We start from the raw sequence: 13,436 nt of genomic DNA on the forward strand, positions 1-13,436 counted from the left end.
AGCTCCAGGAGCACAGATGTGGAGCATGAGGATGTTTTGGGGCTGCTGGAAGCTCATGGTGAGAGCTCTGGGCTGAGAACTCACCTCCTTGGGCTGGATGTGATGGTAAGTGACTGAGTGGGGGGGGAAGGGAAAGGGTTAAGAGAAACCTCAGGCACCTTTCACTATAAAAAACAAATCTTTTATGTAAAAAATAAACCTAAACAAAACCCACAACACCCCCCCCCCCCCCCCGCTGCCATGCTAGTGACAATACAAAAGGCTGATTTCCCCAGAACACCGTGGAAAAAAAAACCAAAATAGCTGGATCCAAATATATATAAATTGTCAACGTACGAGATTGGAAATAGCACCATGCTTCCCCTGCCCAGCCCCGTGCCCTGGGACACACACACACAGAGCCCCCCCCCCCCCAAGGGATGCAGGGCCCACAGCTTCAGGCTCAGTGCCCCCCACTGATGGCTGGGGGTGCCCAGGTGAGGGCAGGAACTGCACAGCCCCTGCAGCATGGGAGCAAACCAAGCCCCAAGTGGGGTCCAGGATGCAAAGGGTCCAACGGAACTGAGCGGCATCTCCAAGCCAGGGGTGGGCAGAAAGTGTCTCTAAAATCCAATCTCAAACTGGCAATCAGAGAGGTGAAAAAAAAACCACTTTTTTCTGTCCGTGCCTCAGGGTCGTGTAATGAAAAGAAACATAAAAAGGCCAGGGGAAGAGAGAGGAGAAGAGCAGGAGCTGCATCCTGAAGGGCACCGCAGCCAGGGACGCTCTGCCCGCAGTTGTCTGCACTGCAGCTGCGCTGCTCAGCTCCATCCCTGTGCCATCCTGCAGGCAGGCAGCTGGGACCACATTCAGCCCCATCTCAGTCCTGTGTGGTCAAAGGGATGCCAGAGGGAGTAGTCAAATGCTCCTTTGTGTGTTACGTGGCCTGACAGGTTTTGGCGAGGATGAGAGCCACGTGTGCTTGCCCATCTACACGTCCCCAGGAGCTGGGCAGAGAGAGGCAGAGGGGGGAGGAGGGGGGTGGAGAAAAAAGGGGTGGGGGCTGCCTCCTCATTTGGCTGGCTTGGTGATGATGCGAGCAGAGAAGTCAAAGAGGTTCTTGTTGATTTTCCGGAGGGTGCTCACCTCCTCTTCCAGCTCGCTCACCTGGATCGTCAGATGTTCCTGGTCTCCCATCAGGTTCTGTGGCAAAACAAATGTAACAGAAGAACTTCAGGGACCTGGAGCTGACAAGCTGAGGTTGGTGTTCCCCAGAACAGCAGCACATCCCTAACCGTTTTATCCCCTCCCTTCTTTATCTCCCATCCAAAAGCTGCAGGCCTTCCGACACCATCAGAGGGTTCCAGATTTGTTCCCCCATCCCAGCTCTGCTCCCATAGGAGCCCTGAAGGGATCTGGCTCAGAATAAAGTGCCTCTCCCCACCTTTTTTCCCCCCCCTCCAAGAGCAGCTCTCACCTTTTCTCTCGTTGAGCACATCTGAGAGTACATCTTCTCAGCCTTCTCTAGATAGCTCTCCCCAGACTCCTGCAAGGACCAGATGGGAACAATTAATACAGAGGACCTGAGCCCTCCCCCAGCAGCCCCAGCACATTGTGTGGGAAGGTGAAGATGTCCCCTTTCTCCTACACTCAGCCACACGGGGCAAAGCAAAAAGGTAACGACGCCATGGGTATGGCCAATAGCCTTTGCTGCAGCACCGGGAGAGCATGGCTGCAACTCCTCTTCAAAACAGAAAGCCTGTGCTTGGGGAGGGGTCCCAGAAGAGACCCCCTGAGGATGCCCATGCAGGGGACAGACAGCAGAGGAAGCTTGGAGGACAGCACAAGGCTCTGGGTTTGTCACGCTGCTGCTGCTCCCCCCCAGCACTGTGCTGCTGGCGTGCTGACATTTCCAAATCAGCTCCAGCCCCTCCGCTGAGCTGCAGGCAAACAGCCCCTCCTGGTTGGGCTGACACTGTGCTGCATGGAGCTCATCCATCAGCGGGGACAGGGCTGTCACTTCTCCCAGGGACAGATGCTGACAGAGGAAGGAAAAGCTCTGGGGCTGCTGGCAAACAGGACACGGACAGACAGACTGGTATGGCAGTGAGCCTGTGAGCATTCATGGCACAGGATAAGCCCTGTGCCTGGGGATGGTCCTGCTGGGGCTCAGCACTGATGTACAGCAGGGAGAGCCCAAACCACAGCACCAGGCGGGGAGGACAAATGACTGCACCAGCCAGGACTGCAAGGGGAGCACAAAGGGAGGGAGAATGGATTTCACTGCATTGGAGAATGGACTTTATGGAGTGGGGGAACAGCCTCTGGCAAAGAAAAAGGAAGAAAGAAAAGATGATGCTCAATAGAGGATCTCAGCATGCAGGACTCAGTGCAGCAGAGCTCCAGCTCCTCCGTGTCCCCACAGCTGGCACAGGGGTAGCTGCCAGAAGGACTCGAGCCCCCAGTCAGGGCAGCCCAACAGCTTTAGGAAACAGCACTGGGCAAAGCTGAGCAGCACCAGGGAAGGCAGAGAGAGAGGAGGGAGGAAAGGGGAGCACCGAAGGGACACAGTTCTGTGCAGGGACGGGCCCATGCTTTCCCAGGAGCTGGGAATGCTCTGGTCAGCTCATGAGCCCCATCCTTTGCCTCACTCCAAGCCATCCTACCAGCCCAGAGCCCACTGCAGGAACCCTCACAGCCCACTGGACACTACTCCACAAACAAGAATTGCACCAGGTCCTTCCCCAATGGCACGAGAGGAGCTCAGCAGACCCCATGGAGCTGCTGACAGTTCACAGCAATCAGGCTGGGGGTCAATCCTACACCACCCCCCCAATGCAAACCCTCCCCTGCCCAGTACCTGCTGGTGCAGCCCGAGGCGCAGCGTCACTCCCTCGCTGCCCTGCTCGTCAGTGCTTTCAGTGCCATAGAGGTGCTTGCTGAATTTAGGAAGAGGCACGCTGGGTTTCCCATCTGGGTTGAGCATGTTGGCTGGGGCCAGCACTATGAAGGCGTTCGTAACTGGACCTGGCAGGGACACACACACACACAAAGAGGTAGGGATGGGTCACTTCTCTATCCACCCCAGCATGTTTCTTGGGCAGAACAAACACAGCTGGAGGGATGGGTGGCAGCTGCAGGAGCCAGGACCCAGCACAGTGGGACAGCACAGCTCTCAGCTCCAGGGACACACCGTGCCCCCCCCTCCCATGCAGCTATCTGCCTGTCCTCTGCAGCATCAGCCATCCGTCAGCCCCTGCGGCTCATGCTGCTGCCTCCTGGTAATGATCTATCACATGCACTCGTTTGGCAGAGCTAACGAGCGCTTTAATTACTACATTTACCCACACAGGCTGCTGCTTTCTGTCAGCAGCCCCCTCCACCCCCTGCTGCGAGCTCACACTCCAATTCCCATTGCTTCCCATATCCCTGCATTGGCTGCAGGACCTCCGGCCCCTGTGGCTCTGAGCCCCCCCACAGCCCCTGGCTTGTGTGTGAATGGAGCTCCGGCACTGCTCATAAATCCTGGCCATCCATCTTCCCCACCTCAACTCGACCGCACAAAGGGAAAGGTTAAAAGGATCCAGATGCACCTGAGCGAAGGCAGGCTGCCACTGGAGGCACAGAAAGCTGCACAGCAGGGAAGGAGCCTGGCCTGGGGGCTGGAGCAGCCCAATGCTCTGGGTCTGTGCTAAGGAAACACCTCGGAAGTGGAAAGATCAGCAGCCCGAGTGAGAGCAGAGATGGCCCCAAAGCTCAGCCCTCCTTGCACACTTTGTCCTGCACACACTCTGTCCAGAGGGTGCTCAGCCAGGAGTCCCAGGCTGCTGTCTGCAGCTGCTCCTTGCCAATGCTTTGCTGTGTTGGAGTCACAGCTCATTACCAGCAGCAGCACAGCTCCTCGGTGCCCATCTCTGCCTGCTCTCAGCCCTAGCCAAGGACAAGCAAACCTTGGAGAAGCCCCCTGCATCCTTCCTGCCAGCACAGCCATGCTCCTCTCCAGCCCTGAGCCATGTCCAGTTCCTCTCATCTATTTCCAGCACCGTCATGTGGGGAGGCCACTGGTTTCTCTTTTGCCTGCAGCTGCCTCCTTTGCCCCCATGAGAAGGGCATCACTGTCCAGAGCACATCAGGCAGGGGGTGGCTGTCACATCAGCTGTGGCAGAGAAGCCAACGTCAGCAGTGTTTCACAAAGGGAACACGCTGGAGGGGCAGCAGAGCAGCAGCATGGAACAGACCTTGCCAGGAGGGCTGCGCTACAGCTTGGAGAGGCAGAGGGAAAGGCAAAGGGGAGGCCAAAACCTGCTGGAAGCCAGTGAGCAGGGCTGGGACAGCTCTAGGAGAGGGGCAGTGTCAAGGACAGAGGAGTCCCACGTTCCTGATACAGAAAAGCCACAATGAACCCCATTCCTGGGCTCCCAGCTCTTGCATTACATCCCACTCCCACGCTGCTCCCATGCTCAGATGAAGCATCCAAGCACCAACAGGGTGGTAATGGTGCCAGGGCTGCTGAGGAAGCCCAATCCCTGCCCATAGGAAGAAGCCAGTCTGCAAAGGATGCAAAAAGTCCCCTCGCCTCCCAGCCCTGGCACCCAACAGCACAGTGCTGCAGGGGCTCATGTCTGACTGTGCTCCCTTGAAGGCTTGAGGAGGGTTTTAATGCTTGGCTTGCAGTGAAAGCTTGGCCACCTCTTCTCTGATGACTCACACAGCTCAAGTTTTGCCTGCTTGCTCTTGTACTGCTAGCAGGGCAAGGCTGGATGGCTGCTGCAGCAGGTCCCTGGCAGAAAAGAAAAGCAGAAGGAAAGAAGAAACGGGTCTGCACACAGCCTGGGTCTCACTGCCTGCAACACGAGGGCTAAATCCCCCACTGCTCTGAGGCACCTCACTGCAGATCTGAGCTTATAAGCGTTGGTTTGTGTGGTTTATTGGAGCCATCCGCCTGAAATCCCAGCCTGCTGATATCAGATTCTCTTCAGGCCTAATGAGCTCATGGGTGCCTGCTGCTGGGGTCACGGTTTCTCCTTTAGATGCGTTCTCTCCCTCTCATTTCCTCCTCAGGTGCTTGGGTGTGACTGGGAGAATTGCTCCCTTTGGAAAACAAGAACCTGGACTTCCTCAACGGCCGGGTGAAATCTGTGACTCACTTTCTGACAGTGCACAGAGAGCTTGTTAACAGACATGAGCAAGGTCAAAACCCCACTCCAGACAGCTAAGGCATCCCTTTAATGCCTCTGCCCTTCCCAAAAGGGTGAAACAAGCAGCATAGAAATGCCTGAATTGCCGAGGGCAGCGTCAGAGCAAGACAGCAGCAGCTTTTAACAGACAAGGAGGGAAGGATCATGGAGATAAGGGCATGCCTACCTTTGTGATTCACCGTCTTCAGGCACTGCTTGCTCTGGATGTCCCATAGCCGCACCGTTTCATCATGTGAGCCAGAAAGCAACAGGCTGCCATCCGTGGAGACGGACAGACACGTCACCTGGTTCCTGGAATGGGGAAGGGATGTTTAAACTCGGGTTGACCCAAGGTCTGCCAGAAACCGGTGAGGTGGGCAGTCAAGGGCAGTGAAATACATGGCAGGTATGTCTGGTATCTCACCTGTGTCCTTTGAAGATCTTCCCATTCTCCCGCTCTGTCTGGAAGGTCCGGTCTCTCTGGACTGGCTGCAGACGTGGAGGATGGAAGGAAGAGTGAGAGGGGATTGAGTTCAGCAAGACTGAAGGCAGCAGATTCATTGCTGTGTCTGGACAGGGCAGAGGAGGTGCAGGGGAACACAGGGGTTCCCTGACAGATCACACTGTCACACAGGCAGGACGTGGCAGTGGCTCACAGTGCCATGTCAAGGCTGGGCCACACAATGGCAGTGCCAAGCAGTTCTTAAGCCCCAGCACTCACCCAGGCACAGAGATCAACCTGGAAGATGGATCCATCCATGCCGCCACAGAACATGTGATACTCGGAGAGGTCCAGGGTCACAGCCATGATCCCCACATCAAACAGGACTGAAAGCAGCAGATCCCCGGATGAGACTTCCCAGAGCTTGAAGAAGACAGTGCAGGAGAATTAGGGGCTTAAATATTCACTGCTTGACTGGAAGAACACGCTGCTGCTTACCAGCACTGACATGCCCAGCAACAAGCTGGCAGCACATACCAGCACCCCATCCCACTTGTGCATGGGGAAACTGAGGCACAAGTTGGCTTGCCCTGGGTCACTTGTTAAGTCCCATACTAACCAAGACAGAATCCAAATGAGACTCTGGAGGCAACAAGGCTCCTCAGAAGCTCTAAACCAGCCCCTGACCTCCCTGTGCCCGTCTTGTCTCTCAGGGTGGATCCCCGGAGCTGGTTATGCCCAGAGGAGCCAGCTCCGTGTTCCACATCCTTCCAGATCAAAGGGACAACAGCAAAGGGAGATGAGAGGAAACGATCCCCACACCCTCCAGGGACAAGAGAGATGACAAAGCACGAGGAGCCCTGGTCTGAGGGCAGGTGCAGAGAAACCGCTGGTGTTTGGAGAGGCAAAACTCATTAGGTCTGGCAGCTCTGAGTCATCACAGAGGCAGCCAAGAAACTGAGCTACTGCAACCTGCACGGACAGCTCTGCAGAAATTCAGCTTTAACCCTCTGGGGTGTGCAAACCTCCAGGATACTTTTGGTCCAGACTGGTCCAAGCCTTACCTTTGCTGTCTGGTCAAGGGATGCGGTGGCAGCTCGTGCCAAAGGTCCTCCAAAGCCACAGCATATATCTGTGATGGGGAGGCTGTGTCGGGACCACACGTGGCGAGGGTCTGGGATCTGGGAGGGCTCTGTCTGTAGAACACTAGAGGGGAGAGAACAAAGAAAAGGGTCAGCAGTGCTGGGGATACCAATGCAAAGCGGATGTGAGGGAAAGCTGGCCAAGGCTCTACTGCCTATGGAATGGCAATGTGTGTGTGTAGGAATCAAGCTGAAGGCAGAAGTGGTCAGCAGCCACAGCACAAGGAGAGCGGGCACCAGAGAGATGCCCCATCCCAAGGGACAGAGCACTCTGCTGCCATTACCTGGGGAAGGGCACAACCCACCCTTTGTTAAAAGGAGAAAGGCAGTCAGAGGGATACGCTGTGATAGGATAACACTGGAACAACTTGCCTAAGGAGGGCACAGACTCATCACCACTAGTCAGCTTTAAGAACAGCTTAGAGATGTAGGCTTAAGCAGAGCCGATCCTGCCTCCAGGACGTGGTGGCTGATCTCATGCTGTATTCCTTGTCCACATGCTCTCTGCTCCCAGAATGGCCAGACCAAGATCTCCCTGAGGCCACTGTTACCTGTACAGGTTCCACACCAGCGCCAGGCAGTCCTTTGCCCCCGAGAGAAAGTGGCTGCTGTCATCAGTGAAGCAGAGGCATGTGAGGTCCTGGTAGTGTCGGTTCAGGATGGCCAGGAGGTTCCCATTGGAGACCTGAGGAAAGGGCAGGAGAACACTCAGCAGGGAGTAAACACATCAAGAAGCAGTTTGAGCAGATCCTGGCCACGGTGACGCTGGAATCCGGTGACAGCACTGCAGTTTCTCTGGTCAGGACAGAAGCACGCAGTAAAGATTTCCTGTTTATTGTTAGTATTACTCTGATGGCTTCCTCCAACCTCCTGTGGCATCTCAGCACTCAGTTTGAAGGCACGCGATGGCTGCAGGAGTTACAAAGCCATAGGGGGCTGCTGCATTCCAGCCAGGGTGGGCGCTCTTGGACCAAGAGGACACTCCAGGATGGACAAAGAGTTCCCCAAAGCCAGAGCTTTTCTTGTTAGAAGGCAACACTGAGGATAGGGAGGGAGCTAAGGAGGTGGTGAGGGAGCCCTGGAGGAAAAGAACAGAATCAACTCCCTCTCGTTGTCTGAATTATATCTAAAAATAAAAGCTAACTGCAGTTCAACAGTGAACAAGGGGTTTCGCAGAGCAGGTGGATAACTGAGGCTCTTGGAGACCATTTCCAGCTCTATGATGGTTTCCATGCGGCCTCTCCAACGTGTGCCTGTTTGCTCTGCCATCACCCACTGCTGCCAGCTGCTCTGAAACACTGCCAAGGCGAAGCTAACTGGAAACAAGGAGAAAGGGCCACGCTTTGCAGATGAAGCAGAGAAGAAACCAGCTCAGAGCATCACAAGCAACTCCCACTTGCTGCAGTCTCAGCCCCAGTGTTCCCTGATGAATTAAGATAGAGCCACCCACGTAACAAGGCTCAAAAACATTCCCCCCAAGATTGAGAGGTTTACAGGTTAGACATCTTGGTTTTTAACCCCGGGGCTAGGAACAAGCTGTGTTCTTTTATTTACTTGGTGAAGTTCTTAGAACACAGCATAATCCCCACATAAACACCACCACTAACTGAAAATAGGATGATGACCCTCCAGCAGAGCCAGCCCTGCAAATCTCTACTGCTCCATTCCCTTCAGCCCAGCAGACCTTTAATAATCCATCATGGATATAACCACAAACCTTTTTCTCTCCAGGACTGCTGGGATTTTTCACTTCCTTCAGATCCAAATCACTTTGACCTACACTGATTTACGGGAGCCTTCAAACTGACACTTCAACCGTGCGCAGTTTTGAAGCCAGAAAGAACAGCACCAACAAGATGCCAAAAGATGACCACAAATAAGTGCCATGTCTTACTGCAAACGTGAGGAGTCAGACCCCAGGCCCAAAAAGGTGAGGAAGGAAGTGCTGTGCTGGAACACCCTCAGCATGGGTATCATGCAAACCCATTCCTGCACCTTGAGAAGCTGTGAGCTCAGGAGCTCCACATTGAGTCCTGCATGGGCAGGGTGTGTTCCTCACCTCCCATAGGTAGATGGTCTCAGCAACACCAGCCAGGATGTAGAGCCCATTGGGAGAAGCTGTTAGGCAGGTCACTGGTCCAGGGCAAATGATCTTCTGCTGAAGCTGGTCCTGGGAACACAAAGACAACAGCAGGCATTTAGTAGGGGTGGGAATTCGAGGAGGAAAAGAGAAAGCAGAGCGTGGTTCAGCTCAGATTGGAACACAGCAGAAGAGGCAGTGGAGAAGTGCAGACTCTAGGACTTGGCATTTTGCTTTGTGTTTAAACCCATAGATGGAAGAGAAATTCCCCTTCTTCCCACCTGCATCCACACAACTCCAGCCAAAGGCAGCAGGTACCAAAGGCAAGAAACTTGGATAGAATTACGCTCCATGACTGGGAATCCTGGAGATTCAGCGGAAAACAAGCTAAGATTACTCCAAAATAGCATGAATTTAAAAGGGAAAAAAAAAAGAAAGGAAGAAAGAAAAAGAAAAGATGATAATCTGAGCTCACAGACTGGGAGGAGAAATAAGAAGCTCTGCCACCAGCTCTTGGTTTGGGGGAACCAAAGAGGGTAGGAACAGACCCTGAGCTGCAGCAATGAAGGGGCTGCGTGTGCACCCAAACTTATGGGCTGCTGCTGCTCCCTGCAGCAAAACAGAAGGCAATGACAAGAAGCAGGGAGATCGTAGCTGTGGGGCAAAGGGTCGCTGTCCTGTTGTCCCAGCTGATACATGGGGTGGTCCTGGAGGGATGGGGGGGGTGGTCTGCCAGGCAAGGTGTGAACCTGAAGATTTCCCATTCTCAGTAGCATAAAGAGAAGAGGAGGAGCTGAAGGGGGGTTTTGAGGCAGAGCTTCTCTCCATAATCCTCCTGGACCAGAGAAAACCCTCAGGGCTCCATGGGGTTCCATGTAGGGACCCCACAGTGTGGGGGCACAGAGCCCAGCAGTGCTGCTGTCTCATGGTGGGTGTCCACCTGGTGTGGGGGCAGTTGGGGGCAAGGCTGCATCTGGGAAAGGGAACCCCAGAATTAATCTGTCTTTCAGAACAGTTGCTTTATAGCAGTTCCTATGCAATGTGTGGGGATCTCCTCTGTGAGAGAGCTCAGGGCCCTCCCTATGATCTGGGTGGGGGGAGAAGGGTGAATGGGATCCAGGGCTGGACCCATGGGGGGGTTCTGTGGGGTGTAGGGGGGGGGGGGGCTCAGGCACCTAATCAGGATGTGGGGCTGTACAGAGGAGGGGGAGATCTGACCATGGGGACATCCATAGGGAGAGTGTCTCACCAAAGAGATGGAGGTCCTGATGGGGGGCTCCCATCACTGAGGTCGGGGGGGGGGGGGGTCTATGGAGGAGTCCTGCGGACAAGAGGGCCCTGAGGGCACCTCAACACAGGGACCGGAGGGACCCTAAGGAGGGGGGGGGGTCTGACCATAGAGATCTACGGATAGAGGGACCCTGCGGGAGCTCGATGGAGGCTGAGTCTCTTCCGGAGGGGTCCCCCGGGTCGCCCCCCCCATAAGCTGCCCCCACGCCGGTACCTTCCTCTGCAGCTCCCACACGTTGATGTAGCTCTTGCCCAGCTGGGCCCCCAGCAGGTGTTCGCCTCCCAACAACGCCAACCCGCGCGGACCGGTGTTCCCACCGCGGTAACCGGGTAACGCGGAACCCGAATGCAGCTCCCAAACCGAGCAGTTACAAAGCGGCCCGGCGGCGTCCGACACCAACGCCACCTCCATGGGCGCCGCCATCTTCGCGGTCCGCCAGGGCCAGAGAGAGCGCGGCTTGCGCGCAGAGCGCCGCCCTTCCGCTGAGAGGCCCAATCAAAAGCCAGACCGCTAGTGGGCGGAGCCAAGCGGGACGGAAGCTCAGCAGGCTCCAGCGTGTTCAGGGTGTGGATGGGTGACCGCTAGGTATCTTATATCCCCCCACAACCCTGAATTATGGGGGGGGGGGGGGACACAAAAACTTCACACAACAATATATATTTTTAATTACTTTTTTTTTTAATATCTCATCAACTTTACAGGGTTACAATCGTCTTAAATATTCTGCAGCTTAAATACAATCTGTATAATAATGTTATTATAAAATGTAAACTTTCAGTGTTTTTTTTTATTTCCTCTTTTTTTTAATATATATATATTCTTTTTTTGTGTGTGTTTTTCTTTCAATAATCAAAAGGTTTCAATACCTGAACGTATGCAAAACTGAAATAACCCGCCAGCTGTGGGATGGAGCCCCTCCAGCCGCCGCTCTCAGAGGTAGAAATGTGGTTTTATGTCTTTTTTTTTGCCTTTCTTTCATCATTTTTTACCTTTTTTTTTCCTTATTTTTTCCTTATTTTTTCATTTTTTTTTCCTTTTTTTTTTCTTGTTTTCTTGTTTTTTTTCCTTTGTTTCTATCTGTTTCATTTACCTGAGTTAAGATGTGCCCGTTGGATGAATACCTGCAGCTGTTCCCCTTATGTTCCTTTCCTAAACCCCATTGAAAAACCTCTTCCTCCTTAATTTCCCACTTCATTGATATGCATTAGAAAGATGGGAGGCCACACACGCTCTCTCCAAGAAAGGGGGGGGCTGAAGGAAAGGGGGGGGGGGTGAAGATCATTCGAACCCCAAATCCCATTGGCTGTTTGTATAGAACACATGCAACGCTGCAGCCCTAAAAGTGCCCAACCCAAGGCAAGGGGGGGGAGCCTGGGATGGACCCTCAGAGTGCAACTCTGCTGGGTGTAATGCAACCAAAGGGCACTTCCAGCCTTTGGGGGGGGGGGGGGGAGAAGGGAGGGGGGGGGCTCCCTCCCCACCAGCAAAAAGGGGCTGAATAAAACCCCCAATCCCCTGAGTTTGCCACGTTCCCATCCCAAGGTTGGGGGTGGGGGGACACCTGTGCTGCTGGGGGGGGGGATGGAGGGGGATCCATGCAGGGTTTGGGGGGGGGGGGGAACCCTGTGCTCCCATCTGAACCTGAGGAATTGAGATACCACCGAGGGGGGGGGGCATTGGGACGTGATTGTGTCTCACGCAGATGTGCATGGGGGGGGGGGTGATGTGGGGCTGGGGAGGGGGGGGGGCTGCTGGGATGTGGCTATGGGGAAAGGAACGCTGCAACCCGTGTGGGTAAAGCAGAGTAAAATGGCTGTGCTGGGGTGTTGGGGGATCACTTTGGGAGGAGTTTAGAGCTGTGCCATTCAGAACAGGCATCTCCAACAGCATCCTGAAGCACCATGTGCACAAACCCGATCCAGAAGGGGCATCTTTGTGAGCTCGTAATGCACAAATGTGACCTGAGTGTCACCCACAATTGCATCATGCACATATCCCAGCCGGGCTGCATTGCACACCCTTGGATGAGGACATCACCTCTGAGCTTTTGGCTTTAAAGCATTGCTTGGGGAGCACAAGTGATGCCTCCAGACTGGGTGGGATGCTGGGATCCCTTCCTGCCCCCCATGCAAAGCTGTGTGGGTGCTGCTGTGGCAGAAGCGATGCCCAGGGCATGGGGAGCAGCAGGGAACGGATTCTGTCCCTGGAGCTGCAGCAGTGCTGACACCACCCAATTTTCCTGCTTCCTCCGGCACCACCATGCAAACAAAACAGCCCCGTCCGTCCCATCATCACCCAACAAAACCAGTTTGCTGTTGGAAGCGTGAACAGCAGATCGGGTGTCACCTCGCCCTGAGTGTTGGGGAGGGGGGGAAAATGTGCCCAAACTGGATCTGCACAGTAGTATCACCTTACAGGGGAGGGGAATAAAAACAACAGAAAAGCACAGAGGGGAAAAAAAAAGCCACCTGACAATGGAAGGAGAGTTCAGGAGAGCGCTGGGAACAAGGGGATGAGTGGCACGTGTTAGCAGCCACAGCACCCCATAGCACTGCCTGTCCCTGTGGGGCTGCTGCAGGACCCCATTGCTGCACCCATCCCATCCCTGAGCACTGCTTTCCTGCACTGAGAACTAAAGCCACGAGCTGGAGGCTCCGTGGTCCCCATTGCCACTGCAGCCCTGAGCTCACAGCGCATCCCAGAGCCTCGGCTACAACTGGGAGGGAGAAGAAAAAGGAGGTGATGGGTTCCCCCGGCTCCTGCTTCCCTGACAACGTCCATATATATCATTTTGCATGTTAAAAGTTTGATTCACTTCTTTTTTTCTTCTTCTTTTCTTTTTAGAGAATAAAATAGAAGCTATTTACAACAGAAACAATCCAAACGACAACCTCTGAAAATCCCATATAGTTAAGTGTAGTTCTCCAAATAGAAAGGGGGTGAAGGTGTGTGGGGGGGGGGGGGCAGAGAAATAGGATCTAATGGATAATATATCTCCTGATTTCCAACTTTTTGGGTTGGTTTGTTTGGTTTTTGTTTTGCTTTTTTTTTGCCTTTTCACGAGTGCCGGGAGGTTTCAATTAAAGCTCGCGTCCGTACGTCTGTCTTGGAGGTCACACGAGTTCAAAAACGAATAATAATAATAATTAATAATAATAATAATAAATGTACAGTGCAAAGTGTGATGTGTGTGAGGTAAACAGGTTGGGGAGGGGGTGGGGGGGGGGCGCACTGGGTGGCCCTGAAGGAAAGCCTCGAGGCTGAGCAACCCCCCCCCTCCCACCCCTTCTTTCCCTTCCCCCCCCCCCTTATCCCATCCCCCAGC

At 54.1% G+C, this 13,436-nt stretch overlaps 1 protein-coding gene across 1 annotated transcript; it reads right to left on the reverse strand.

Moving 5' to 3' along the window:
• Positions 1–162: 162 nt before the first annotated feature.
• Positions 163–10,565, reverse strand: WDR18 (WD repeat domain 18). The gene is made up of 10 exons (XM_072357504.1): positions 10,325–10,565; positions 8,800–8,910; positions 7,292–7,425; positions 6,663–6,804; positions 5,878–6,021; positions 5,581–5,645; positions 5,344–5,468; positions 2,840–3,006; positions 1,457–1,525; positions 163–1,182 (listed from the first exon to the last, which is right to left on the reverse strand). The coding sequence occupies exons 1-10, from the start codon at positions 10,532–10,534 to the stop codon at positions 1,051–1,053; spliced, it is 1,299 nt and encodes a 432-aa protein (XP_072213605.1). The 5' UTR covers positions 10,535–10,565; the 3' UTR covers positions 163–1,050.
• Positions 10,566–13,436: the final 2,871 nt, after the last annotated feature.

Source organism: Excalfactoria chinensis, chromosome 26, assembly GCF_039878825.1.
Source record: "Excalfactoria chinensis isolate bCotChi1 chromosome 26, bCotChi1.hap2, whole genome shotgun sequence".
Lineage (NCBI taxonomy): Eukaryota > Metazoa > Chordata > Aves > Galliformes > Phasianidae > Excalfactoria > Excalfactoria chinensis.